General features: G+C 50.5%; 1 protein-coding gene across 9 annotated transcripts in view; it reads right to left on the bottom strand.

Annotated features, from left to right (window-relative positions):
• The window catches only part of CUX2 (cut like homeobox 2), a 69,661-nt gene that overhangs the window by 14,415 nt on the left and 29,730 nt on the right, over positions 1–25,516 (bottom strand). For 6 of the 9 annotated variants that reach the window (XM_071762776.1, XM_071762779.1, XM_071762774.1 and 3 more), the window contains one exon: positions 5,395–5,473. In XM_071762776.1, coding sequence (XP_071618877.1) covers positions 5,395–5,473 — 79 coding nt within the window. Of the gene's footprint in view, positions 1–5,394; positions 5,474–6,793; positions 6,967–25,516 lie in introns of all 9 variants that reach the window. The other 3 variants (XM_071762775.1, XM_071762773.1, XM_071762782.1) reach the window with 2 other exon arrangements.

Below are 25,516 nucleotides of genomic sequence, written 5' to 3'. Positions count from 1 at the left end.
AGGGTAGTGTGTGCCATGGGGTGGTGGGTGCCATTGGGTGGTGGGTGCCATGGGGTGGTGTGTGCCATGGGATGGTGGATGCCATGGTGTGCTGGGTGCCATGGGGTGGTGTGTGCCATGGGGTGGTGTGTGCCATGGGATAGTGGGTGTCATGGGGTGGTGTATGCCATGGGGTGGTGTGTGCCATGAGGTGGTGGATGATATTGGGTGGTGGGTGCCATTGGGGTGGGTGCCATGGTGTGGTGGATGCCATGGGGTGGTGGATGCCATAGGATAGTGGATGCCATGGTGTGGTGGGATCCCATGGGGTGGTGTGTGCCATGGGACAGTGGGTGCCATGGGGTGGTGGGTGCCATGGGGTGGTGTGTGCCATGAGGTGGTGGATGACATTGGGTGGTGGGTGCCGTTGGGGTGGGTGCCATGGTGTGGTGGATGCCATGGGGTGGTGGATGCCATGGGATGGTGGGTGCCATGGGGTGGTGGATGCCATGGGGTGGTGTGTGCCATGAGGTGGTGGATGACATTGGGTGGTGGGTGCCATGGGATGGTGGGTGCCATGGGATGGTGGGTGCCATGGGATAGCGGATGCCATGGGATGGTGGATGCCATGGGGTGGTGGATGCCATGGGGTGCTGCGTGCCATGGGGTGCTGGGTGCCATGGGGTGGTGGATGCCATGGGGTGGTGGATGCCATGGGGTGGTGGATGCCATGGGGTGCTGAGTGCCATGGGATGGTGGATGCCATGGGGTGCTGGGTGCCATGTGGAGCCAGCAGCCACGGGGACACCGCTCAGTCTCGCCATCCCCACAGGTGTTGGCGTGCCGGGGGGACAGGAACACCCACTCCATGCTCAGCCCCAGCAGTGTGTCCTGTCACCTCAGCGAGCAAGCTGGTGGCCCCCCCAGCCCTGGTGGCCCCCCCAGCCCCGGTGGCCCCGTTTGGGAGCAGACAATGGCCCTGGGTTTGTGCCGAGGTAAGCAGGTGTGCTCCGAGCCGTCCGTCTTCCCTCTGTCAGCATTACACCATCATTAGCTGGTGTCTGCTCAGCAGGGTGTGCCATTATGTCTCCCAGGGCTGATGTAATTATACATTGACATAATTAACCCAGCAAGCCCATTAAGCAGGCCAGCTAAAAATTCATCTATAATTATTTGTTGTGTGCATGCTAATGAGTCCATCTGCACCGCCATTGTACAACACGAACAAATTAATTTACAAGTCTGGATTTTTTAATAAGTTCAAGGAAATGCCTCCTATTGAGGCAGGTTAATGTAGGTTTGAGGTTGATTTTTTTTTTTTTAATTTTTTTTTTTTTTTAAAGAAAAGGAAAAAAAAATAGATATGAATTCTCCAGGGTCAAAAAGTTAGACAAACAGGGAAGTGGGGTGGAGCTGGGTGTGCTACTGTACAGCTGGGCCATGTGGCAAGCATCCAGGGGGGGAAAAATAATAACAGGGATGGAAAAAAAATGAAAATAAGTGTCTGACCCTGCTTGGAATGGGACACAGAGCAGGGCTCCTGCTCAGCAAGTCCCTTCTGAGATGGCAAAGGTGCAGGGTGAAGGCACCAACGTGGCTGTTCTGTGGGATTCCAGGTGGTCTGCACAGCCCAACTGGGCACTGGGTGCCTTGGGAGGAACCTGCCCAAAGGGCACAGGGTTTGGGCTGGGAGCCTCACTGTGTGTGCCCAGAATGGATGTTCCAGACAAGAGCCACATCCCATGAGGTGGGGCCTGGGCATCCCCCTGACCCTCCCACCCCACAGCATCACTGCCAGGGTGTGCAGGGCCCCACCACAGCACCCACAGAATGGACAAAAGCACCTGGTGTGTCCTTCTCCAGAGGGAACAACCCCTCCTCCTGCTGCTGGACATCACAGAGACCCCACAGACAGGCTGGGAGAAAAGGTTTGTGCCCGGAGCTCGGCTGTTGGGACCCAGCTGGAGGTGGGTGCTGAGCCTTGGTGGCACCATTGCCACCTTTGGCACCAACTTGGTGACACAGCTCCAGCTGGGGTCCCCCAGGGCTGCTCAGAGCATCCTTCAGCTCGTGACATGTCAGGGCTTGGCATCCTTCAGGCCAATTCCCCACCCAAGGGTGCAGGAAGGGTGTCACGGTCCCAAACCAAACTGGATGCTCTCACAGCCATTAATTACACCCATAACTGAGCTGAGATAACGACATGGTTAATTAAACCCCATGCTCCAGGCCTCCCAACTCAGGGCCTAGGGGAGCCAGGCATCTCCCCACGCTCCCCCAGCCCCCGGGGGTGTTGGTGGGAGGCTCCGTGCCAGCCACCTCCTCAGGGATAAACACCAGGACAGGCCCTGTCTGATCCCTGCCGGCAGCTCCTCTCCCCTCCACCACCAGGAATAACACAGGAGGAACCGGCCCGACGGATAAAACTCCAGGAATTTCCCTGGGGTCAACTTTTTCCCTCCTGGGAGCTCCAGCCCTGCTGCTGGGGTGATCCCCCAGCTCCCTGCTCAGAGCTGACATCCCGGGATGAAGTGGTGGGAGTGAAGCTCACCAAAAAAGAGCCAGGAGTGCTCCAGCTCCACATCCCAGGGCAGCACTGGTGCCAAACACCCCAGCTGGATGAATCCATCCTGCCAATTAAATGCTGGGAAAGCAGCATCCTCAGCTCCACCACCATGCACCAGGGTTTTGGATGCACCACAGGGCTGGGCACCAACCTCAGATCGTGCTTATCCCTTTCTCACTCCAAGCTCACCCAAAACTTGCACCAACCTCGTGCCAGCTTCTCAGCATGTGGGCACCAAGCTTGCCCAAGCTCAGCCCACGCTTGCCCCAAACTTACCCTCAGCTTGCCCAAGCTCACCCCAAGCTCATGCCACGCTGGCACCACCATGAACACACCCTCGTGGTGCAAGGCTGGAGAGAGGAGATGCTGGAAACCGAGCAGCCACACCAAGGCACCGTGGGCACCCTGTGTTGTCACACCCAGAGCCACATGGGAGGGCTTGGGGACACTGCTCGTGATGCAGGGGACAGTCCCCAGGGGCAGGGGAGAGGAGATAGTGCTGACACCACTGGGGTGGCTCATGGCTGGGTGATGGGTGACACGAGAGAGGCACGTGGCAAAACAGGACCCTGGGGCACTGCATCTGCCCGTGGCACCCCTGGCATTGCCCACCCATGGATGGCACAGCAGGGTCATGGTGACACACGTGCCACCAAGGCCCTACTGCAGATAAGCCCAGGCCTGCTTATCCATCACTCCATACTCTCCCCCACTATGGCTGAGCATCTATTTTATATATACAAACCCAATAATTTTATATATACAGACCCAATAATTTTATATATACAAAACCAACAGAAGATATCACAGGATCATGGAATGCTTTGGGTTGGAAGGAATATCTCAGATGCTTATTAAACATCATAAGATAATATATAAATATAAAAATAAATACATCTAACCAGTGCTGCCACTAGCTGGCGTTATTGCCTGTCCTTTAGTAGCACCAGCAATGCTGCAGCAGGGACAGGGATGTGGGCAGGGGTCCCTCCTGATCTCCCCCCCAGCCCCAGCAGGACCAGGGGCTTTTCCCTGTGCTGGAAGGGATCTGTGCTGCTGGTGGACCCTCTCCCAGACACCCCACAACACTGCTTGGCCAGCAGAGCAGCTCGAGGCACCCATGTGCTGGTGGGATAGGGCAGGAGGGGTCCTGGGTGCTCAGCACCTTCTCCTGAGCACACAGAGCTCCAGGGAGCACCCGTGTCCCTGGGGAGTCATCCCTCACCCTTTGCTGGAGGTCTCTGTGGTGGGGGCTGAAGGGTGACAATTGCTCCATTCTGCTGCCCAGCTCCAAGAGGAGCTCAGGGCACCCACAGGGGATCTGTGGTGCACCTCTGGTGCATCCATGCACATCCCCATGGATCCATGCACACCCCACGTGCAACCACACTGCATCCATGTACAGCCAACGGGCATCCATGTGCATCCATGGTGCATCCAAGTACATCCATCTGCATCCATGTACATCTATCTGCATCCGTGGACATCCATGTGCATCCATGTGCATCCACAGCACCTCCAGAGCCCACCCATGGTACCATCTCCTCTCCCACCAGGGCAGGACCCCCTCTCACCCCCCATCCCAACCTGCTCAGAGGCAGCCACCGGCGCCCCACGATTCCCTCCACCAGTCAGAGTCAGCCTTAAATCAAATCATCCCCACCAACAATGACATTAATTATGCTTTTAACACATTTTACTGCTTCCCCCCTTCCCTTCCCGCCACATCTGTGTGAACAATATCCCAAAGATTTACGGTTTTCTCCCGTAATTACAGACACACACCAGCTCACTTATCAAAATACTTGCTGAGCAATCAGGCTCTGTTACAGTCTCTGCCAGAGATTTGTGTTGACAGCAGCCATTCAAAGCAAAAAAAAAAAATAAAAAATTGTTGAATCAGGACTTATGTGGTGCTTGTAAAAGTGTCACACAAAGAGTTTGCCTGTCAAGGGACACACGGACACGTAACCCATGGGGACAAACCCAGGAGGATTTGGGGAGAGGGGAGTGAGGGGTGGATGCTGCAAGAGGGCTGGGAGGGGAGGAGGAGGAGGTGGAAGGCCCAATTTTGGGGTGTGCATCTGTGTAGATGGGTGTGAGGAGGAGCACAGGGAGGGAAGATAACTCTGGATACTGAGCTGATGTTTGGCTCTTGTGGCACGGGAGAAAATTTAATGAAGACAAAAATATGTCTCCCCATTTCCCCTAAGAAATCATTAAAACATTTTGTTATTCCTAAATGTCTGGAAAATGAATTAGTGGCCCTGCAGGAGCCCTTCTGAGCAGCTTCAGCCCAACACAGCTCCCCGGCCTTGTGCTGGTGGATGCTCCAGCCCTGGCACAGCCAAAACCCCACTCAGAGCGTGGCAGAGCCCAGGGTTGGAGCTGGGGGGGCAGCAGGAGGGGGAGTCCTGGCCCCTCACCCAGCCCTAGCTCTGCAAACAGGAGCTCAGGGGCTCAGGGCTGCCCCGTGCCTCAGTTTCCCCCTCCTAAGATGTTCAGCAGCAAGAGGGAGTGGGGCACACGGGGGGTCAGGAGCTGGCAGCTCTGACTTTTTGGTGAATTCCCCATCCAAAAGACACCTGGGGACAGCCAGGGTGTGGGGACAGCCAGGGTGTGGGGACAGGGGCTGAGCAAGCCCATCCCTTTCCTAATGTCAAGATGCATTTGGCTCAGGGGCTGAAACCCAGCGATGGCAAAAGCTTATTCTGCAAGTATTTCCAGAGCACCAGGGGATGCCAAGGGATGCCAAGGGATGCCATGGGATGCCATGGGATGCCAGAGATCCTCTTGGCACTGCCATGTCACCCGTTAGGCAGCCAGGTCACCACTGCTGTGTTGCTTACCTGGAGCTTCAATTAATTGCTTGTAAACGCTGAGGAACGCCGTCTCTGCCTCTTTGCTTCTCTTACTAAGTGCAATCACCTGCAGGGAGATGGAAAAAAAAGGGTGAGAGATGGGCCTGGGGGTGCGTGGGGGGGAAGGAACCAGGTCTGCTGGGCCACCAGAACCGGTGCCACCCATGCCAGGCACTTGGGTGTCCCCACCCCACCCTACCCCACCCCAGGAAGGCTCTGCTGCCCGTGGCTAAACCTGCTGCCGTGGCACATCACCCTAAATCATTGATGTGCTCTGAGTAAATGAAAATTATCATTTAATGTCAGCGTTTAAATAAGAAATCAAGCAGCCTGCCTGTTGTTCTGCTTGCTGGGCTCAGCTCCCAGCTGTGCAGCGATGCTGGTGCCGAGATGCGGTGTCCCTGTCACCCCTGGGGGGGTTGGTGGCCCTCAGGCTGGCTGGGTGGCAGGGAGAGGACACACTACATTGTTAATAACCCAGCCCCACATTAATTTGCCACCCAGCATTGATGAGGAGCAAGCATTTACCCCTGGAAGTTTTCAAGGCCGCTGCCCACCGGGTTCCAGAGGGTTCTGTTTGCTGAAGATCCCCTTGCTAACCCCTGCAAAGGATGGGATGGGGTGTCCATGGGACACATGGATCTCTGTGTCTCTGCCACAGGAGCCAGGGATGGAGGTGACCCGTTCCCAGCCAGAAAATGACCAGTTTGATCTAAACTGGGCACCTGTGCCAACTGGTGGTAGAGGGAGAGATGGTCACCCAGCATTCAGGGCTGGCAGATCTGTCATGGGATGCTTTGGGTAGGAAGGGACCTTCAAGATCATTTAGTTCCAAATCCCTGCCATGGGCAGGGACACCTCCCACCAGCCCAGGTTGCTCCAAGCCCCATCCAGCCTGGAATTCAACACTTCCAGGGATGGGGCAGCCACAGCTTCTCTGGGCATCCTGGGCCAGCAGCATCCTCAAACCAAAGAATTGCTTCCAAATGTCTGACCTGAATCACTCCTCTTTCAGCTTAAAACCATTTCCCCTCATCCCATCCCTCCAGACCCTTGTCCAGAGTCCCTCCCCAGCTTTCCTGGAGCCCTTCAGGCACTGGAAGATGCTCTAAGGTCTCCCCATTGAAATCTTCCCTTCTCCAGGCTGAACACCCCCAACTCTCTCAGCCTGGCTCCTCACACTATTCCCAACAACAGGTTAATTAAACCACTCTTAAGACACCGAGGGGCTAATTACCAAATGAAACCCAAACTTCAGCTCTCACACCAGAACATCTTCTCCCTTTTTGGTGCCAGCCAAGCCCCGGGTTGGCCCCGCCAGCCTGGGTTGTGATTTTTTATCAGTCAAACCCAAAGCAAACCCCCTCATTTGTAATCCAGCAGCTACCTGAGCAAAACGCCTTCGCCTTTGCAAGCTGGCAGGCACTGGAGCACAAAGATCATTTTTCTATTGTTCAGAACTGTATAAACCAGGCTTTTTATAGCCCCTGGTACACAAACCCGCTTCCTCGGCACCGTGCTGCCAGCAGAGGAGGAATCTGGGGGCTTTTCTTCAGCCTTCTGCAAAAAAAAGCTTGGCTTCAGGGGGCTTTAAAAGCAGAAGAGTAAAGCGGGGGAAGGAGGGGGGAGGCAGCTGGTGAGTGGTGGCACGAGGAGCCCTGCTGAGGGGTCCCTGAGGACACAGAGATGTGGTGGTGTTGGGGTCGTCCCTGGTGTCCACCCGGAGTGACCCCCCCCCTGCTTCCCACACCCTTTGGATTCTGCAGCCCTGCTGGAGCTCTGAAGAGCTTCACCTCCCCTGAGGTGGTGTCAACCAAAGGGTGCAGTGCAAAGAGCCAGCCCTGAGGTGTCCTCCATCACCTCCCCAGCGCTCAGACCTCCATATCGAGCTGTTCCTGATGGATTTCATTCCTGAAGTCACATCATAGAGACAAAAGGCTTTTCAAGGAGAAGATCTGACACCTCCTCTCTTCATCAATCCTGATGGAGATCCGAACATCCCCTCCCAGCAGGAACATTGAGGCTCTGGGGTGGGAAGGAGCCCACGGCATCTCCACACCATGGTCCCATGGACCTCACCTCTCCAGGGCCACCAGCCATGGCCTCAGCAGGGATGGATGCAGGTTCCCTCATGGCTCATGAAGGGGTCCAGGTGTTCCCCCACCTCTAGCCCCATCCCAGGGGAGGCACATGAAGCATCTTCACACCCATTAGAGAATCATAGAATCATAGAATTGTCTGGGTTGGAAGGGACCTCAGAGATCATCAAGTCCAACCTTAATTTAATTTTGATTAACTATCACCAGCATCTTAACTGGAGGCATAGGAGCAGCAGTTTGCTGTTGAGGAGGCATCTGGGGACCTTTTTATCAAAGAAGCCATTTGGGGAGCATTTCAGCAGCCCTGGCTCCTGCCCTGGCTCCCAGGTTCTGGTTCAGGGCTGGCATGTTTCAGCCCATTTGGGTGCCAGAGCATCACCAGCACAGCCAATGGGCAGGATGGTGAGCAAGCATCAGCTCTGCTCTTCCCCAGTGCCACTAAACTTCAAGGAAATGTCAGGAAAAAGAAAAAAAAAGAAAAAAGAAGATATTTAAAATTTTCAGCGACCTTTTCCAGATGGGGATAATTCACCCAAATGCCAGGGGTGATTCCTGCTGGATCAGCACAGGGCACAGCTCACCCCAGCTCCCCAAACCGCTCTTGTTCCTCACATCAAGCTTAATTAACACTCACCAAACACCCTCACCAGCCCTGAAACTCAGACTTTTGTTGGGAAAAAACCCTGAAAACGGGGGAGATGAATGTCCCCACAAACCACCCAAGCCCAATGGGGTGGGGATGGGAGCATCCTCACTCCCCCTGTCCCTACAGAGCCCACCGGCCACGGCCAAACCCCCAACGCCCGCGCCGAGCTCTGCCTCTGGGTTATGTGTTATTAATTATTTATTATTAATTTCTCTCCCACCCCTCCCTGGCAGCATTGTTGGGCTCAAGGTGAGGCCCAGCAGCAGCACGGGATCTCTGCTGTTGGGTGATGAATTACATTTACACGCCGGGTCCCTTTCATGGCTGGTGACTTTCCAGCAAAGCAATTATCACCGTAGAATGCGTAATAGCCTAATTAATTACTATTGTCAGCCTGGCCTCTCTGCCATGATTATACCTTCCGAAGCCAACTTTTTAAAACATTTGGAAGCAGAAATATTATTATAATTGACTGGCAAAATGGCAAAACTCCCCCGGCACACTCGGTCCCTCCTCCCGGCAGAGCGGCGAGGACCGACGGCCCCGTCTGAGCATCCCCTCTCCAAAGGCAGAGGATTTGCATCCCACTGGTGGGGAGTTTATTCTTCCAGCCATGAGATCAAGTGCAGGATAAGTAGTGGGTTATTTCCATCTAAATACTGGTGGCAGTAAACCACAAATGAGCTCTTTTTCAGCGGAGAGGAACAGCTGTCAGGGGAGAAAGCAGCAGCAGAGACCCCAAATGTTGAAGAAAACTGATGAAAAAAAAAATATTCATTCAAGCCTTTGCTATTTTCCTCAGGTTTTTGTTGTTGTTGTGGGGTTTTTTTGCTGATGTATAAAGAAGTCGGGGAGAGCAGGGAGGGAGAGCCTGGGAGGGAGCTGCTGCTCCCAGAGATGGGGGCTGGTCCCCTATGTGCTGGGGAGCCCCTGTGTGGCCCCAGGGTCTTTTGCTGCCTTCGTGGTGCCCCCTGTCCAACCAGCTCCTTAAACCCTTCAGAGATGTGAAGAGATTTATCACACACCCACAGACCCACTGCATGTGGACAAGCCCCTGGCACCCACCCCCCAGCCCCATCACCCACTCACAGCCCCATCACCCACCCCCAGCCCCATCACCCACTCACAGCCCCATCACCCACTCACAGCCCCATCACCCACTCACAGCCCCATCACCCACCCCCAGCCCCATCACCCACTCACAGCCCCATCACCCACCCCCAGCCCCATCACCCACCCCCAGACCCATCACCCACCCACAGCCCCATCACCCACCCCCAGACCCATCACCCACTCACAGCCCCATCACCCACCCCCAGACCCATCACCCACCCACAGCCCCATCACCCACCCCCAGACCCATCACCCACCCACAGCCCCATCACCCACCCACAGCCCCATCTCAGAGGAACAAACCCATCACACACATGCACAGACCCATCCCACGTGTGCAGACTCATCACATACATGCACAACACCATCCTACATGTGCACAAACCCATCCCACGTGTGCCCAGACCCATTGCACACACACACAACCCCATCACACCCATACAGAAACCCATCATATGTGTACAGACCCATCCCACATGCACCAACACATCCCACGTGTGCACAAACCCATCATCTGTGCCCAGACATGTGCACAACCCCATCTCATGTGTACAGACCCATCATACATGCACAACCCCATCCCACGTGCACAGACCCATCATATGTGTGCACAACCCCATCCCACGTGCAGACCCATCATATGTGTGCACAACCCCATCCCACATGCACAGACCCATCTCACAACTGCATGAACCCATCATCTGTGTGCCCAGACACATGCACAACCCCATCCCACGTGCACAGACACATCTCACACGTGCACAAGCCCATCATCTGTGTGCCCAGACATGCACAACCCCATCCCACATGCACAGACCCATCATACGTGTGCACAACCCCATCACACATGTACAGACCCCTCTCACATGTGCACAAACCCATCGTCTGTGTGCCCAGACAGGTGCACAACCCCATCCCACGTGCACAGACGCATCATACGTGTGCACAACCCCATCCCACGTGCACAGACCCATCATACGTGTGCACAACCCCATCTCACACCTGCACAACCCCATCCCACGTGCACAGACCCATCTCACACCTGCACAAACCCATCGTAGGTGTGCACAGCCCCACCACACCCATGCACAACCTCCTCCCAGAGGGGCACAGCCCCATCCCAACCTCCTTTCCTGCAGCTCCCACTGTTCTCCCGAGGCCAAAAAGCAATTCACGTCAAAAAGATCAATAATATAAAAATAAAGCCTGAGAATTCTAGTTAAAGGGAACGTCATAGAAATATGTTGTTCATGTTCATGATTCGGAGATTAAAAAAAAAAAGAAAAGAAATCAATAGAAGTTCTTCAGATGATGTTATTTCTAATGAGAAATATACCCAGACTGCTGCAAATAACTGCTTAACGGAGGAAAAAAAAAAATGCATTAATAATTTACTTCATAAAGCACAGGATCCCGAACACAAGAAAATTGCTGCTGGTTCTTAATTTTGTTGTAATACTTCTTGACAAGTTTAATGATGCTTTGGCAAAGTTCCTGAGAGCAGAAGACATTCAGCTCATTAGGTTGGTTGGGTTTTTTCCACCCTCTCTTTTTCCGACGCATCCCGGCCCAGCTGGGGCTGGGAGAAGCTGCTGGAGCCTTTCCCTTGCTCCAGACCCCCTGGATTTCTTGGGATGAGCCCTGGAATCAGCACCAGTGCCTCCAGCCCCTGTGGGACCAACCTCCTGCCTCCTCCTCCCATCCCCAGGTGAGCTACAGCCTCCAGCCACCACCCAGGGAAAAATTTTCAGGTTTATTTTACCAACTGAACAACCCATTTTCTTTTATTTTCTACTGGCTGGTTTAGTTGATTTTTTTTTCCTTATTTTTTTTCCCGTTTTCTTTATTCCTTTCTCTTTTCCCTTTTGGTTTTTTTTTTTTCCCTTTTTATTAAATTTCCCTTTTTTTTTTTTTCTTCTTAATTCATTATTTTAGTGCATTTGCTGACAGTTGGCAACTCCAAACCATCTGCTCCCCAAACCAAAGGCTTCAGCATCCAACCCAAGGCAGCTCCCACCTTGCTGGTCACCAAATCCTGACCAGCAGCACGAGAAGGTGCCACTCATTTGGTTCATTCCCACCAGAACCAAATTCTTCACAACCTCACAAAATTCTTTGCCTGCAAAATCCCTTGCCTGGAAAATTATTATTTCCCTGCAAAATGATGCCAAATTCCCATTGGCAGCAGTGGTCCAGGTCCTTGGAAGAGAGGGGCAGGGATATGCAGGGTCTGCATCAGTGGTCTGGATAATTTTGGGGGGCTGGGGAGGCTCTTACTGGTTCCCAGGTTAAGGATGGAGCTGGGATGGAGCCAGGGTGGCCCTGGCACGCAGACAAACCCAGAAATTTCACCTCCCATTTAGCAGAACAAAACTTTTAATTTAGATGTTTTCATCTATCTATCAGAGTTTTTTTTAAAAAAAATAAGTTTAAAATAATGACTGTAATAAATGAAGGTAATTAATTGTAGTTTGTTCCTTTACTGTCTAGTCAGCTTAATTTTACCTTTTCATCTAATAATGAGAAAATAATTTTTGTGCTCTGAGGGTTAATGATATGTAACTGCAAGAGCTGCTAATTGCATGTTGCAAACTATTCATCAAAATCCCCATCTGCGCTACTTGATTATGTTTGCTAAATTATTGCTTTGAATTATCTTTCATAAAGCAACTTTTGTAATTAGCAGGGCTTTTGCTTTGCTCTTTTCTCCGTCACAAGGATATTCAAACTTTGGCCAACTCAAGCTGCTGCCATTGAGCTGCTGGCACGGGTGGGTTCTGGGGGGGGGGACACACACAGAAACTGCCCTGGGGATGATCTGGGGAGGGAAATAAAAGTCAGGTTTATTATTTGTAGGGACAGTTTATCCTCCTGGCTCTGCTCCTCCTTCCTCGAGGGAAAGAAAAGGAAGAGGGAAAAGAGGGTTGAGGGGGAAGAGGGTAGGGGTGATGAGGGGGAAGATGAGAGGGGGGAAAAAAGGCAAGAAATATTTAAAAAGAGGAAAAAGAAAAGGCAGGGAAGGAGTGAAAAAAAAGGATAAATGAGGGAAAATGAAGAGAATGGGGAAGAAGGGGAGGGAGGGGATAAAGGATTAAGAAAGAAGAAAAAGAGAGAAATATATACTAAAAAGACAGGAAAAAAGAGAAGAAAGGGAATGGGGAAAAAAAAACAGAGGAGTAGGGGAAAAAGAGGAAAAAAGATAAAAGAGGGAGGGGGGAAAAAGAAGGTTAAAATAAAGAAGGTAAAAAGCACCAGGGCCCCTGCACTCCTCGCCCCAGGAGCAGCAGCACCTCCTGGGTATCCACTCCCCACCTCCTGGCCCTGAAGCATCCCAGAAACCTGACCTGAAGGGAGCAGAATCCTCCTGGAATAAAATCCCTCCAAACCTCCTGTGGAATAAACCCCCTGGGGGTGAGAAGCAGGGGGCAGAGCCTGAGCAGCAGCTGCTGGGGAGCCGGGAATCGCATCCTGCTCTCTCTGAGCCCCCTAAATCCTGAGCTCCTCGGGCTGGGCCTCCCCAAAGGCCACGGCTGAGCTTCTCGTGGTGGATCTAATGAAGACTACCAGGGGAAAAAAATGCAGTATTTAAAAGAGAGAAAATGTATTCCTATTGTTATCGCTCTCTTTTATGTGTTTATGCCCAGCGCATCGGAATGAATCAATACTGGATTGCCCTATAAATAAATGAGCCTAGCAGGGAAGTCAGTAATAAAATGAAGTGATAAAAAATATGGAAATCAGTCGCATTTGTGTAAATCCACTTATTGTTTACTTTAATATTTCCTCATGCAGTTCCCCAGCTCCAAAGAGACAGATTTAAAATCAGGGAATGCTCAGCAGATGACAGATCCTAACGTGGCACTGCTGGTGGCTCTCAGGGGATTTCCAGCACTGCACGTTAGAGGAGCAGAGGCTGCAGCCCCAAAAGGGCTGGCACTAAAAAGTTGGGGAGAAGAAGAGGTATCCTGAGGTGGAATGGATCTCTTGGTGGCACTGCAGACCAAAACTGAGGCAATGGCAGAGCTGGTGGGGATGTGGAAGGGGCACGGGGAGAGGGAGCACTTGGGTCAGGCTGGAAGAAATGCCTTCTGTAGGAATGTGGTGGGCTGGGACCATGTTGTCCCATCCCAGTGCTTGGCTTCTCCTCAGATTACCCACTGCAACCTCCTCTGGTGCATCCTGACCATGTCCTGGTACCTCCTGGCCAGGCCATGGCACCTCCTGGCTATGCCATCGTTTCTGGCCACATCATGGCACCTCCTGACCACACCTGACACTTCCTGGGCACATCAGGATATCTCCTGGACACACCATGGCACCTCCTAATGGTGATGGCTCTTACCCTGCCTGGAAGCTCTTGTCACCAGCTCTTTCCCACACGTGGCACAAGAACCACCCCGTGTCATCCAGGAAAGCAAACCAGACAGATTTTATCATCTGTAGAACCCCCACAGACGTCAGGGATGGTGACCTCATGCCTTGACCCCACCAAACACGGTCCAGTGTGTCCCTCCTGGGGCTCTGTCCTCCCTCTTCCAACCCTGCAAGAGCCTGTAGGGTGGGAAGGGGCTGGGATGGTGCCCAACACCACAGGGGACAAGGGCAGGTCCTGCCCACTCCCCTACAAGCATCCCCCTGTAAGGCTGCCAGCTTTTCCTCCCACCAGGCAGGCAGAAAACCCTCCCAGCAAAGCTATTTTAGAGTTGCTCTTTTTTTTCTTTTTTCTCCCCCCTCTTCTAATTTTTTTTTAAAACTTATATTTTTAATTTTTTCAATTTTTTTTTTTTTAAACCCACCACATCTCCCCCCATCTGGGCTGCGAGCCGGGTGCCAGCATCTCAGCACCGACTGCTCAACGTTTGCTTTTTATAAATGTCTCCAAATCCAAAGTTTCCTCCCCCGCTGCTGGGATGCATCCAAGTGGATGCTGTGTCCCCTCAGAAGTCCCCTCTGTGTCCCCCTGCCACCAGCTCTGCCCATCCAAAGCAACCAAGACACCAAGAGCCAAACCCAAGGTCAGCGGCTATAATATTTTTGGTGGCTAATTAGCTTCCCTTCTTAGTAGCCCTTCTTTAGTTCCCAAAAATCTACTTGTCGTGGAAGGAAATCCATCACCCTGCTGAGTTAATTCTCTGACAGCAAATCTCCCCTTCCTCAGGTACATTTTTCTTAAAATTCCTGTCTGAGTCCAATTAAATGTTTATGAGGCCACTCGATTTCCCCCCACTGTGCTGCCAAGCGACAGAACTAAGCTGCTTCTGGAACAAAACAAAAACAAAAGGGGGGGAATAAAAAAAAAAAAAAAAAAAAAAAAAAAAAAGATGAAAAACCACAAAATAAAGGATTATATTTTTTTTAAGAGCTTTGAGATTGCAGGGATATAATCCAACCCCCAAGACTGATGCACGGAGCCACGGCGCAATGGCGATATTGACGAAGGGGTTTGTATGAATAATTGAAGAAATTCTGTATTCCCCACCAATAAAAAAAATAAAAAAAAAAAAAAAAGGCAAGCCGAGAGGGTTGTTGAGATAATCAGGAGCTGGCTAATCAATATTCTCAGCCCCAGCCTCCTCCTCGCTTCTCCAAAAGGAGCAGTGCCATAAGCTCATCAGTAACTGTAAAAAAAACATCGCACTCCGAGTGTCAAAATAGTCAAGCACAGCATATTGTATTGCCAGATTTCCCTCCTGGTCCACCCTGGTGCCAGATTCCATCCATCAGCAAGGAGGGAAGCTGGCCAACGAGGACTTACTTACACTTAAATGTTCATAAATAAGGTTTTTAAGCTATAGATGGCTTTTTAATTTCGGTGGAACGTGGGGGGAAACTGCAAAACAATTAAATAAAATAAAAAATATATAAAAACGATGGGGTTGAGGTGATGCAAAGCTGCCTGGGTGTACCAGGGGATGTCCTGGTCCCTGTCTGGTTTGTATGAGGGTTAAAACAGCTGGAAAAAATGTACACTGGTACCATAAAGTGTGGCAAAGCCTTTGTCTGATGGGGAGCTACAGCGAGAGAACGTAGCCCTGCCATGAAAACCTCATTAGACAGCCTCTAATTACTGCCCTGCAGACAGTGGGAGGAGACAGAAACCATAAAACCTGAGCTGGGGGTGGGGTATTAATTGCTTTTTGATAAATTGGGGGCCAAGGAAAGAGGGGAGATTCAGGTTGTCTATTAGGAGGAAATTCTTCCCTGTGAGGGTGCTGAGCCCCTGCCCCAGGATGCCCAGAGAAGCTGTGGCTGCCCCATCCCTGGAAGTGTTGAATTCCAGGCTGGATGGGGCTTGGAGCAACCTGGGCTGGTGGGAGGTGTCCCTGCCCATAGCAGGAGGGTCAGACTGGATGATCTTGAAGGTCCCTTTCCAAGCCAAACTATTCCATAGTTCTGTGATCCCATGGGATCACATCATCATTCCATCCATCACCCCTGGTGTAAATCCCTGATGCTCAAGATGTATGGAGCCAATTACCAGGGTCACTGTTGGGTGTGAAATTCCACCAATGAAGCTCCTGGTCTCAAATGAATTTGGGTGAGATTGCAAGCTGCCTGCCTTTTATTGGACAGTATAAATATTTCACTGTTATATATAAAAAATATTGGCGAGAAAGCAGAGAAACCCGGGTCCCGTGTGGACACAGAGAAGCAGAGAGTGAGAAACAGCCATCAGCATCTTTTTAATGGCCTTTGGTGGGCTACAGGAACAGGGGCTGAGAGGGGAATCTGGGGCAGCAAGAGGGGGAGACCCTAAGAGGGTGGAATGGGGGGGTCCCCATCCCAGTCCCATGGGGCTACGCAGGGAATGGGAGCAATGCCATCAGCACAGCCAGTGGTGTGGCCCAAGGGGTTGTGTCTTGATCCCCCCACCAGGGAGAGCAACATGTGGGACATGGAAAGCCTGGAGGCTCAACAGGATTCCCAAAACATGGATATTCCCCCCAAGCACAAGGCTGAGCCCATGCCCACTGCAGAGGATGCCCAGGAAGGACAGGTTGGGAATCACCTCAAAAAGGGGAATCAATCCCAAATGTGTTTTCCCCACCTTTTCATTCTCAGATCAGATCTGTCCTCACCTGCAGACCCCCTGCACCCTTACACTTCAGGCCCAACAACACATCAACCCTTCCCTGACAACAAAAGCAGGAGAGGAGGAAATAAAAAAAAAAAAAAGCCTGTAGGAATCGATGATACTTTCTCTCTTTCTCTCTACCTATATTTTATTAAAAACTTTAGCATCAATATTAATGTTTAAATCTTCAGCAAGCTGAGTTTAATTACCTGTAAACTGCATCCTCAGCTACATGGACTTTGATCCTCAATGCAGTAAATACAACCGAGGAGGAGCAAGGCCACTGTCCCCAAGTGTCACCATCCTGTCCCCACGTATCCAGCCTCCTCCTAGCCCTCAGCAGCAGAGCTGGAGAAGGGGACAGTGGGTGACAGGGACAGAGCCACAGCGTGACCCAACCAGGGTCACAGCCAAAGGAATAAAGTGGGAGAGAGGAGAAAATTTGGATCTTGGGAGTCCATTCCAGACTCCCATGCCAGAAAGGGGAAGCACAAGTTTGTCCCACACGTGTGGCTGTGCCCCTTCCCCACTAGCAAAAGTGGTACCAAGTGGGCAGGAAGGAGCTGGGGTCACCCCTGCCAGTGCCACTTGTGCTCCACAGTCCCACAGCCCAGGTCTCAGCACCTCTGCCAGAACTTGGGTTCCCAGCACGTTCTCCAAGGAGCAGTAACGGGATGTAGAGGGCAGAGATTTGAGATGCATGTCACATTTCCATCCCTGGGAGGCAAGAAAACACTTTATAAAAAAAAAAAAAAAACAAATAAATCAAAAACAAACAAAAAATAAAACAAAAATAAAAATCAAGGGATGCTCTCTAACACGTTGTGTTGGTGGCTCCACCACTTTGCAGTTCTGCCATCCTGCTCCTCACCAGAGGCCCAGGAGAGCCTGGTTGGAGGGGACCAACCTGGTCCTGCCCCCCATATCCCTGCAAAAGCTCCTGGCAAACCCTTCCTCCTGCTGGGGGGCTCCTCCAGGCCCCATCCCTATTCTCAGGGCCAGGGCTGGGATGGTAGTGTTGGAGGGTTCCACTTCCAGAATAATATTCATTACCATATTCATTCAGTGTTTTATCTCGCAGATGTACGGATCCGTTACAATGGAGAAAAAAGAGAACTCAGAATTTGTTCTCAAAAGATATTCAAATTAGTTAATCAAGAGCCCTTTTATTACATGTCTCACGTACCAGCAGCAACTATCCACCGAGATAAATGATCAGCTGCTAATAACTGATTACACTGCAGCAAGTGTTTTCTTATCCCTATTACCACCATGTTTAAAGACATTTTATAAATTTCTAATTATTGTAAATTGTTTCTCCTTTTGAAAACATCTTCCCATAGTCATCAGCTGTCAATTTGCCCTGAAAAAATCTTTCTCTGCAATGAGCTCATAGCAAGATGCTCTGGGAAGCAGAGAATACCCTTCCTGGCTCCCAGCTGGGGGGATGCAGCTCCAGCCACCTCCAGCCCTGAGCAGTGGGGGACCAGGATGCACCTCCAGCCCAGTGAACCAGAAAAGAAAGATGAAAAAGAAAAAAAGAAAAGCAGGCTCAATCCTGAATGGCGCTGCCTTCACCCACCACACCGTGCCAAGGTGGAACGGACCATCCCCCTGGATGGATTCACTCTCCAGCAAACCATAAAGAAATAAATGAGCCAGCAGTATATAATACAGGTCTTGACAAGCATGAGGCACCCGCTGAGACCCACACTGGCACTTGGGAGAGCCCTAAATAAGGTTCTGTGTATCTTACAGATGAAAGCTGAGACAGTCGAGAGGATTCGAAGCCAACCAGGACCTGAAACCCTGTGATCAGCCTTGAGCCACCACTCCAGCCCATTTCTGGGCTCCATTCATTACTGAGATCAATCAGCTTTAAAAAAAATAAAAAAAACAAAAAAGAAACAACCACAAGAACAACAATAAACCACCCTCTAAGCTCTCTTAGAGGCTTTAATGGAAAAGGTGTCTCCTTCCATCTTCCCTGCGGGGCTAAAGCTGTGACCCATGGACAGGGAAGGTCTGGAGAGCAGCCAGGGGCTCCTGGAAAGGGACCCAAGGGCTGGAGCAGCTCTGCCACGGAGCCAGGCTGAGAGAGTTGGGGGTGTTCAGGCTGGAGAAGAGAAGGCTGCAAGGGAGAGACCTTAGAGCACCTTCCAGTGCCTGAAGGGGCTCCAGAAAAGCAGGGAAGGGATTTTGGACAAGGGCCTGGAGGGATGGGATGAGGGGGAATGGCTTTAAATTGAAAGAGGGGAGATGCAGATGAGATATTAGGAAGAAATTTGGTGTGAGGGTGCTGAGCCCTTGGCCCAGGTTTCCCAGAAAAGCTGTGGCTGTTTTATCCCTGGCAGTGTTGAATTCCAGGCTGGATGGGGCTTGGAGCAACCTGGGCTGGTGGGAGGTGTCCCTGCCCACGGCAGAGGGTTGGGACTGGGTGATCTTGAAGATCCTTTCCAACCCAAACCAGTCTGGGATTCTCTGAAGGCTGCCTGGGACCATCCCCCAGCTGAGGACCCGGGTGTCTGGCCAAGGCCTCTCCGGGCAGCGCAGACCCCGCGGCTGCCAGGAAAGGGAGGAGCAGGGGCGGGCGCGGAGCCTGGCACGGAGCAGCCGAAGCCCTTCCCGGCTCCAAGGGGGGCTCAGACCAGGGAAGGAGACGCCGCAGGCACCAGCCAGGCCATTATCCGCTTTATTGATGCTGTTCTGAAGAAAGCTAATCAATATATTAGATTTCCCAAAGAAAGAAAACACCAGCTGCCAGCAGCACATAACTCCTCCGCCTCGGCGCATTTTTCCATCAAGCCCCGGAGCCGTGCGTGTCCGCGCAAGATGGGGTCACGTTCAAGAGGTGACCCCGCGCTCCCCCGGCGGCCAGGTCAGGGCCAGGGCCACGGCCACTGCTTTGCCACACAGCAAAGCCCATGTCCCCCCCTGCCCGGGATCGAAATGAGAAGGTGAAACCTCCCCAGTCCCTCGCATCACGTTGGGATGCGCGGCGACAAAGCCAGCCCGGCTGTGCTCCCCGTGGAGTCACTTCCCTGCGTGGGCTCACAGTCCCCAGTATGGATTTGGGGTCCCACTGGGAGAACCATTCCAGAAAACACCCCCGCCAGCAAAGCCGTTCCCACAGAGCCATTCCCACAGCACCCACCCATCCCAAACTGGCTCAGCCACACGTCGGCCCCAGAGATCAACTGGGAAGCATCGGTCCCATGGATGCACTTGGCACAACAGCACAGGGAACCCTGGCAAACCAAATGGCTCCTGGATATTAATTCCTTAAACCATTCAAGCCGGTGCTGTGGCAGCTCCAAAAGCCATTAAAAAAAAGGACAGGATAAATCCACACTGGACCTACTGCTCGGCAGCAGCAGGGAAGCGACTGACGTCACGGGGAATTGATTAGTGTTTTAATAGAATCAGATGATGGGGAGGGTTGCAGACCTGTTTCAGAAACCCAAATGTTAGGCAGATTCACGTTCAAAACCCTAAAGCAGGGCGCGTTTAACCAAGGCAGAGTAAATGTCCCACATTTCCCCAGGATTATCTGAACCATATCAGATATAATCCAATGATCTGTAAAGTGATTATACCCAGCTGAATATAAGAGATCTCTTCTGGTAATGCAATATTTCATCCAGCTGCAGACATTAGGAGGAGGCAAACAAAGGAGGAGATTTAATAAGTGGAAATAAAAAACCACGGGCAAGAGATAGTCGGAAAAAAAAAATTTTTTTTTTTTTTTTTGTATCGCATCTAATTGCAATCAACAACAGACATCTGACACAGTGACAGCATCAGCAAAATTGCTGCTGAGAGCACAGAATCTTTGTCTAAAAATAATCAGACATTCAGCGTGCCACTGTTTGTTATAATGGTAATCGATGCTGGAGGCTTTGAATTCCATCAATTTATAGATCTGCTCTGTTCTGCCTGCTGATTGTGTTCTGCACACATCCACTCCCGCTCGGCGCAGGCAGCGCCGGGGCACTGTGTGATTAAGATAAGCTCAGATTCCTTTCATACATTCCTTATCAGCTCTAATTCTCCACCAGGCAGAGATGTTCACAGCAGTTAAAGATTAGTTCAGCTTCTCAGACGCCAAATTTGAGGGTATTGATCAATAAATCAAATCAGGGGCAATCAATCGCCCGATCCGAGCAGTCTAGCCGATGCATTATTACTGGCGCCTGCGAAAGCTGAAGCTTTTTTTTTTTTTCTTTCTTTCTTTCTTTTTTTTTTTTTCATGAGTTTCATCAAAACGCAGTTTCCCTGGCTCCCCGCCAGCTCCCGGGCTGCCTAATAGACTCCACGGCAGAGGAGCTCCAGCCCAGCAGAAGAGCAATAAATTTCTCATCAAACAGCCGATAGAGAAACAAGATGAACATCTGTTTTGCTGCAATGAAACTCCTGTGTTCTTCAGAAGCTGCAAACCAGCTCTGACAGACCACCCCAAAGGCAGCTTTTGCCTTCAACAAAGCAGCAAAGCAGAATATTTGTCGGTTATTTCAATCAGGTAATTTAAGAAGACTTTGCATTCTCCTCTCTGCAGCTGCTGGAGCTTTACAGACAGGATTCCTGCTCAGTCGATAATAAAAGCCATCCTGGGACCCTGTACTATGAAGGCAATTTTATGATACCCATTATGTGGCAATGTAACTTCATTAAAAGCTGTTTATTCCCTCTAAGCATTTTAAGCACTTTCCCTCACCCATAAAGAGAAGCCTCCTGGTGCACTGCAAAGGTTATTTGTGCCCAGAGCTGCTTTTGGGGATTTCTTGCTGGGGATGAGGGTCATGTGGGCAGCAGAATCTCCCCCCAGCCATGAATTATTTTTATTCTGCACTCATGATGAGCTCCGTTTGCTGGAGCTCTGGTAGGTGCCATTTATTACACCACCTCCTTTTATGAATTAATACAGACGAGCAACCCCAAAATTTGCTTCTATTTGCAGAAAGATGGGCTGGCTCCCAGGCACACCCAGTTGCTCTTCCATTTGGGAGAATTTCTTAGAATCCCAGACTGGTTCAGGTTGCAAGGGACCTTAAAGATCTTCCAGTTCCAAACCCCTGCCGTGGGCAGGGACACTTCCCACAGACCAGGTTGCTCCAAGCCCCATCCAACCTGGCATCTTCCATTAGACTGGGAGAAACTATCCATACAGTAAGACAAGCTGGCTCAAGGCTGTGAATTCTCCTTAAAATAATGGGAATTCAAGAGAAGAAAAGGGAGGAAGGCTGGAGATCTCCACGATGGCTTGAAAATGAGCGAATCCCTAATTTTTTACTTTTGGCACCTTTTCTCTGGCTGCTGAGGTATTTCCCACTGCACAGAGGCTCTGATATCTTCAGAGGATGGACCTAAAATTCCTTTTACTGCTGGACCACGGGGCAGAGTCACACATGGCTCTCACATCCTCTTAATTTAATACTCCCCCAAAAGCACCTCTGGGAACATGCCTGAAGGACACAGCTACCTCTTCAGCAATTAATAAACCAGGACAACCATTGGCATGAATATCCACGTTTCAAGGCAAAGAAAATTCCCTCCTTATTACCTCCAAAAAAACAAACCCCTTGCTCCTTTCTCCAAATAAACAAGTAGAAACTCACAAGAGCGTGGGGAGAACGCAGGGCATGGCACCCATCACCAACCTCACAAAGGTTGGATATTATCCCATAAAGGTACCCACAAACACAGCCAAAATATTGTTAATGGCTCAATATTTCTTTAAAGAGAGTCACCGAGGAAAAACAGAATTACTAGAATACATTTTAATTGATTTACAACAGCACTTAGTAACAGTGATAAAAGCAAAACTTGTTTTATTGGGCCTCCTAATTAGCTCCACTGACTCCAGGATGGAAAAGCACAAAAACCCCGACCAGCACCCGGCACAGAACAGCTTTTAGGCATGGAAAATCCTTTCCAATAATTCAAGAAAAAACCCTGCCAAGCAGTTATTGCCAAGAGGTGGCAGAGGAAAGGGGCTGCTCCAAGGACGGAGCCACCACCAGGCTAAAACCAGCCCTTCTGGTGGATTTCAACACCCCCTTCCCCCCCATAAACAAATCTTTATTGCAACTTTGATGTATCCATCCCTTAACGACTTTTAAGGGCAGCAGATAAAGTCGAAAGAAGCGCCCAAGCAACCAGCAAATGTTTAATATTCAATAAACGTGTCAATTTTACATAGAGAGGCAAATGGGGCTTTATTGAAGAATTGGTAAACTTCCTCGGAGGGAACTAAGTGCGTTTTAGCCTTCAAGGGGTCCCCGATGAATAGAAATGGAATGTGATTTGTGATAAAACTCAGCTGCTCTATAAAAGACGTTAAATAAATGTTGCTGTTTCACTAGGGATATACAGAATTGATTGCATTATAGACTGATTCCAAGATGCACACTCCCCACAAGCTATCTGCTCGCTCCTGCTCCTCGCCCAGCTCCACGTTGGCCTCAATACCTGCACAGAATTTTCTGGAAATGCTTTAAAAAACTCCTGTCCCTGGGGTTTCGCCTGCTCCGGCTTCCCAAGCATCATCTGCACGCTCGAGGGATCCATCCCAACCCCAGGGAACCACCTCTGGCATAGGGTGATGCCACCCCAGGCAGCTCCATGCCTCCCAAACCCCAATATTCCCTTACTATTTGCAGTGCAGAACCTGGAATTCCCATTCCTTCCAGTGCATGAAGGGAAAGCTACAGGGAAGCTGGGATGGGGCAGGGAAGACAGTGACAGGACAAGGGGAATGGGTTTAAACTGAAAGAGGGTTGATTTAGGTTAGATATTAGGGAAAAATCCCTCACCCTGAGGGTAGCAAGACACTGGAAGAGGCTGCCCAGGGAGGATGGTGATGCCCCATCCCTGGCAGTGTTGAAGGTGAGGTTGTGCAACGTGGGAGAAGTCCCTGCCCACGCAAGGGTTGGATCTTAATGATCTCTAAGGTCCCTTCCAACCCAAACCATGATTCTATGCAACACAAATAAAACAACCCAGGACCAGAAGCAATTAAAAATATCTTTGCTGCCAAGCCAAGTCCCCAGCCACCCCGAGCATTCCCCAGCTGGTGCTGAGGGACCTGACCCACTGGAGCAGGGAGTGACACTCAGGGCAGGGCAAGGCAAACAAACCCAATCTCCAGCAGACAAATGAGAAGCCAATGGTACCACCACAGTGAGCACAAACTGGGATATAATTGTGCTGCTGCTACATCATCTTTAATCAATAACATCCAGGGCACAGCCCAAATCCCAGCCTCTGCCAAGAAACAGCAGGTTGTTAAAAAGCCCAATAGCTCTTTTTCCTTTTTTTTTCCTTTTTTTCTCTCCCTGCTAATAGGTGGCTTGTTCTCTCAACCCTGCTGATTTTTAAAATAAATCTAAATTCCAATAATTGTTTAATGTTTATTTTTATTTAGCTCTGGTTCACCTACCCTACCTCGCCATGTCAGAAATTGATATTTTTGCTCCAGTGGCTAGGAAAAAAAATAAAATAAAATTAGGAAGCTGTTGGTTACGTCTCCACGTAGTTAGATTGTGTTGTAACCCCAGCTTGAGGTGGCCTCCAGCCAACTGAAGAAATGGCTCCACTTCCCCTAAATTCAGATTTGCTCCAATTTTCCAGGTATCAGCTTCCACAGGACCCTTCGGAAGGGCTCCTGGCACAGAAGCACCAGCATCTTGGGCTTTTCCACAAAAAGGGGATTTTTTTCCTAACAAAACCCTGGATCTAATCCCCAAAAAGCTGCAGATTCATCCCTTTAAAACTCACTGACACCACACATCAGTGCTGTTACCTTTTTGTTCCCTCCCTGAGAAGGTTGAAGGTGGTTCTGGAAAAATACTGAAAAGCTACAACCAATTCCTTTAGGAGATCCATCACGTCAGATTAGCAACTTAGTTTCTTATTAGCTATTTTCCATCCTATCATATTAATATTTGTTTTCACTAATACAATGCAGGAGTCTTATCATATTAGCAACTTTCACATCACATTAGGGAAAACAAATACTAATACAATACAATACTAATATGACATGATCTGATGGAAAATTGCTAATACAATAAGACTCTCCTACCATATTAGTACAGAAACAGTGTGTGTCCCAGTTAGGGTTCTCTTTGAACCTGGTAAATTCCTGGTTTTTCCAAAACAAGCCCCATTTGGTGCATCCAAAGCTGGAAGCATGGGATGGGACTATGTGCAGGGTCAGAGGACCCCACTCTGCCACCGACCTGCAGTAAATGTGTTAAATTGCACTGCAAATTCCTTATTCAAGAAATTATTAATGCAATTTGGCTCCTCAAAGTGCAACCAGCTCCCTGGCCATGCCAAGGGATGGATGCTGAGGGAGTCACCATGGCCTGGGACACGGTGCAGCTCCAGGAAACATTGTGGCCTGACAACCTGGACAAGCAACAACGATTTGAGAAGGAAACCCAATGAGTTTAGCAATAATTTTTGGCACTAGCAGGTGCCTCTCACCTCGGTGGTGCTGCTGGGAGCAGCCACAGTGCCAGGGACCATCCTGAGGAGCAGTCACTTTGTGACCATTGCCACAAGGGCCACATCCCAAATGCCAAGGGGAAAACATCCACAGAAGTGCCACGAGGAGGAGGAAATCCAGAGCTAATGCTGAGGAGGAAGGCTGGACCACAGGAGGTGCCAACCAGTGTCATGGGCCCTGGACCATCCCTGGGTCAGGGATGTTGTCCTGGTCCTCAAGGATCTCAAGCAAACCCAGCAGTGAGGTCTGATGGGTGCATTAGGAAAAACAAACACCTCAAAGTGAGACACGATGGGTGTGCTAGGAAAAAAAAAAACTCTTACATTCCTGGCTCCACCAGGTAGCTCCTGCATCCAGGGCAGACAGCCCCAGCAGGGATGCTCACCCTCTCACACTGCTTTTATTCCACTTCTCCAGCACCCAGAGCCATTTTCTACCTTTTCTGCTCCCGTTCTCCCACAGATCCCACCCAACACCTTGGCATCAGCTGTGCCACCAGGCCCAGGAGATCCATGGGCAGCCAGCAGAGCTCCTGCCAGCCATGCCCAGCTCCAGCATGCTCAGCAGTTCTCTCAGCAATTTTCTGTTCTACTGAATTAGTAGTTTGTATTGAATTAGTATTCATTTTCCCTAATATGATAGAGAAGCACAACCATGTTAGTGAC

This window comes from Heliangelus exortis, chromosome 19, assembly GCF_036169615.1.
Source record: "Heliangelus exortis chromosome 19, bHelExo1.hap1, whole genome shotgun sequence".
Lineage (NCBI taxonomy): Eukaryota > Metazoa > Chordata > Aves > Apodiformes > Trochilidae > Heliangelus > Heliangelus exortis.
The sequence above is the reverse complement of the archived record's forward strand: the minus strand, read 5'-3'. Positions and strand labels throughout refer to the sequence as shown.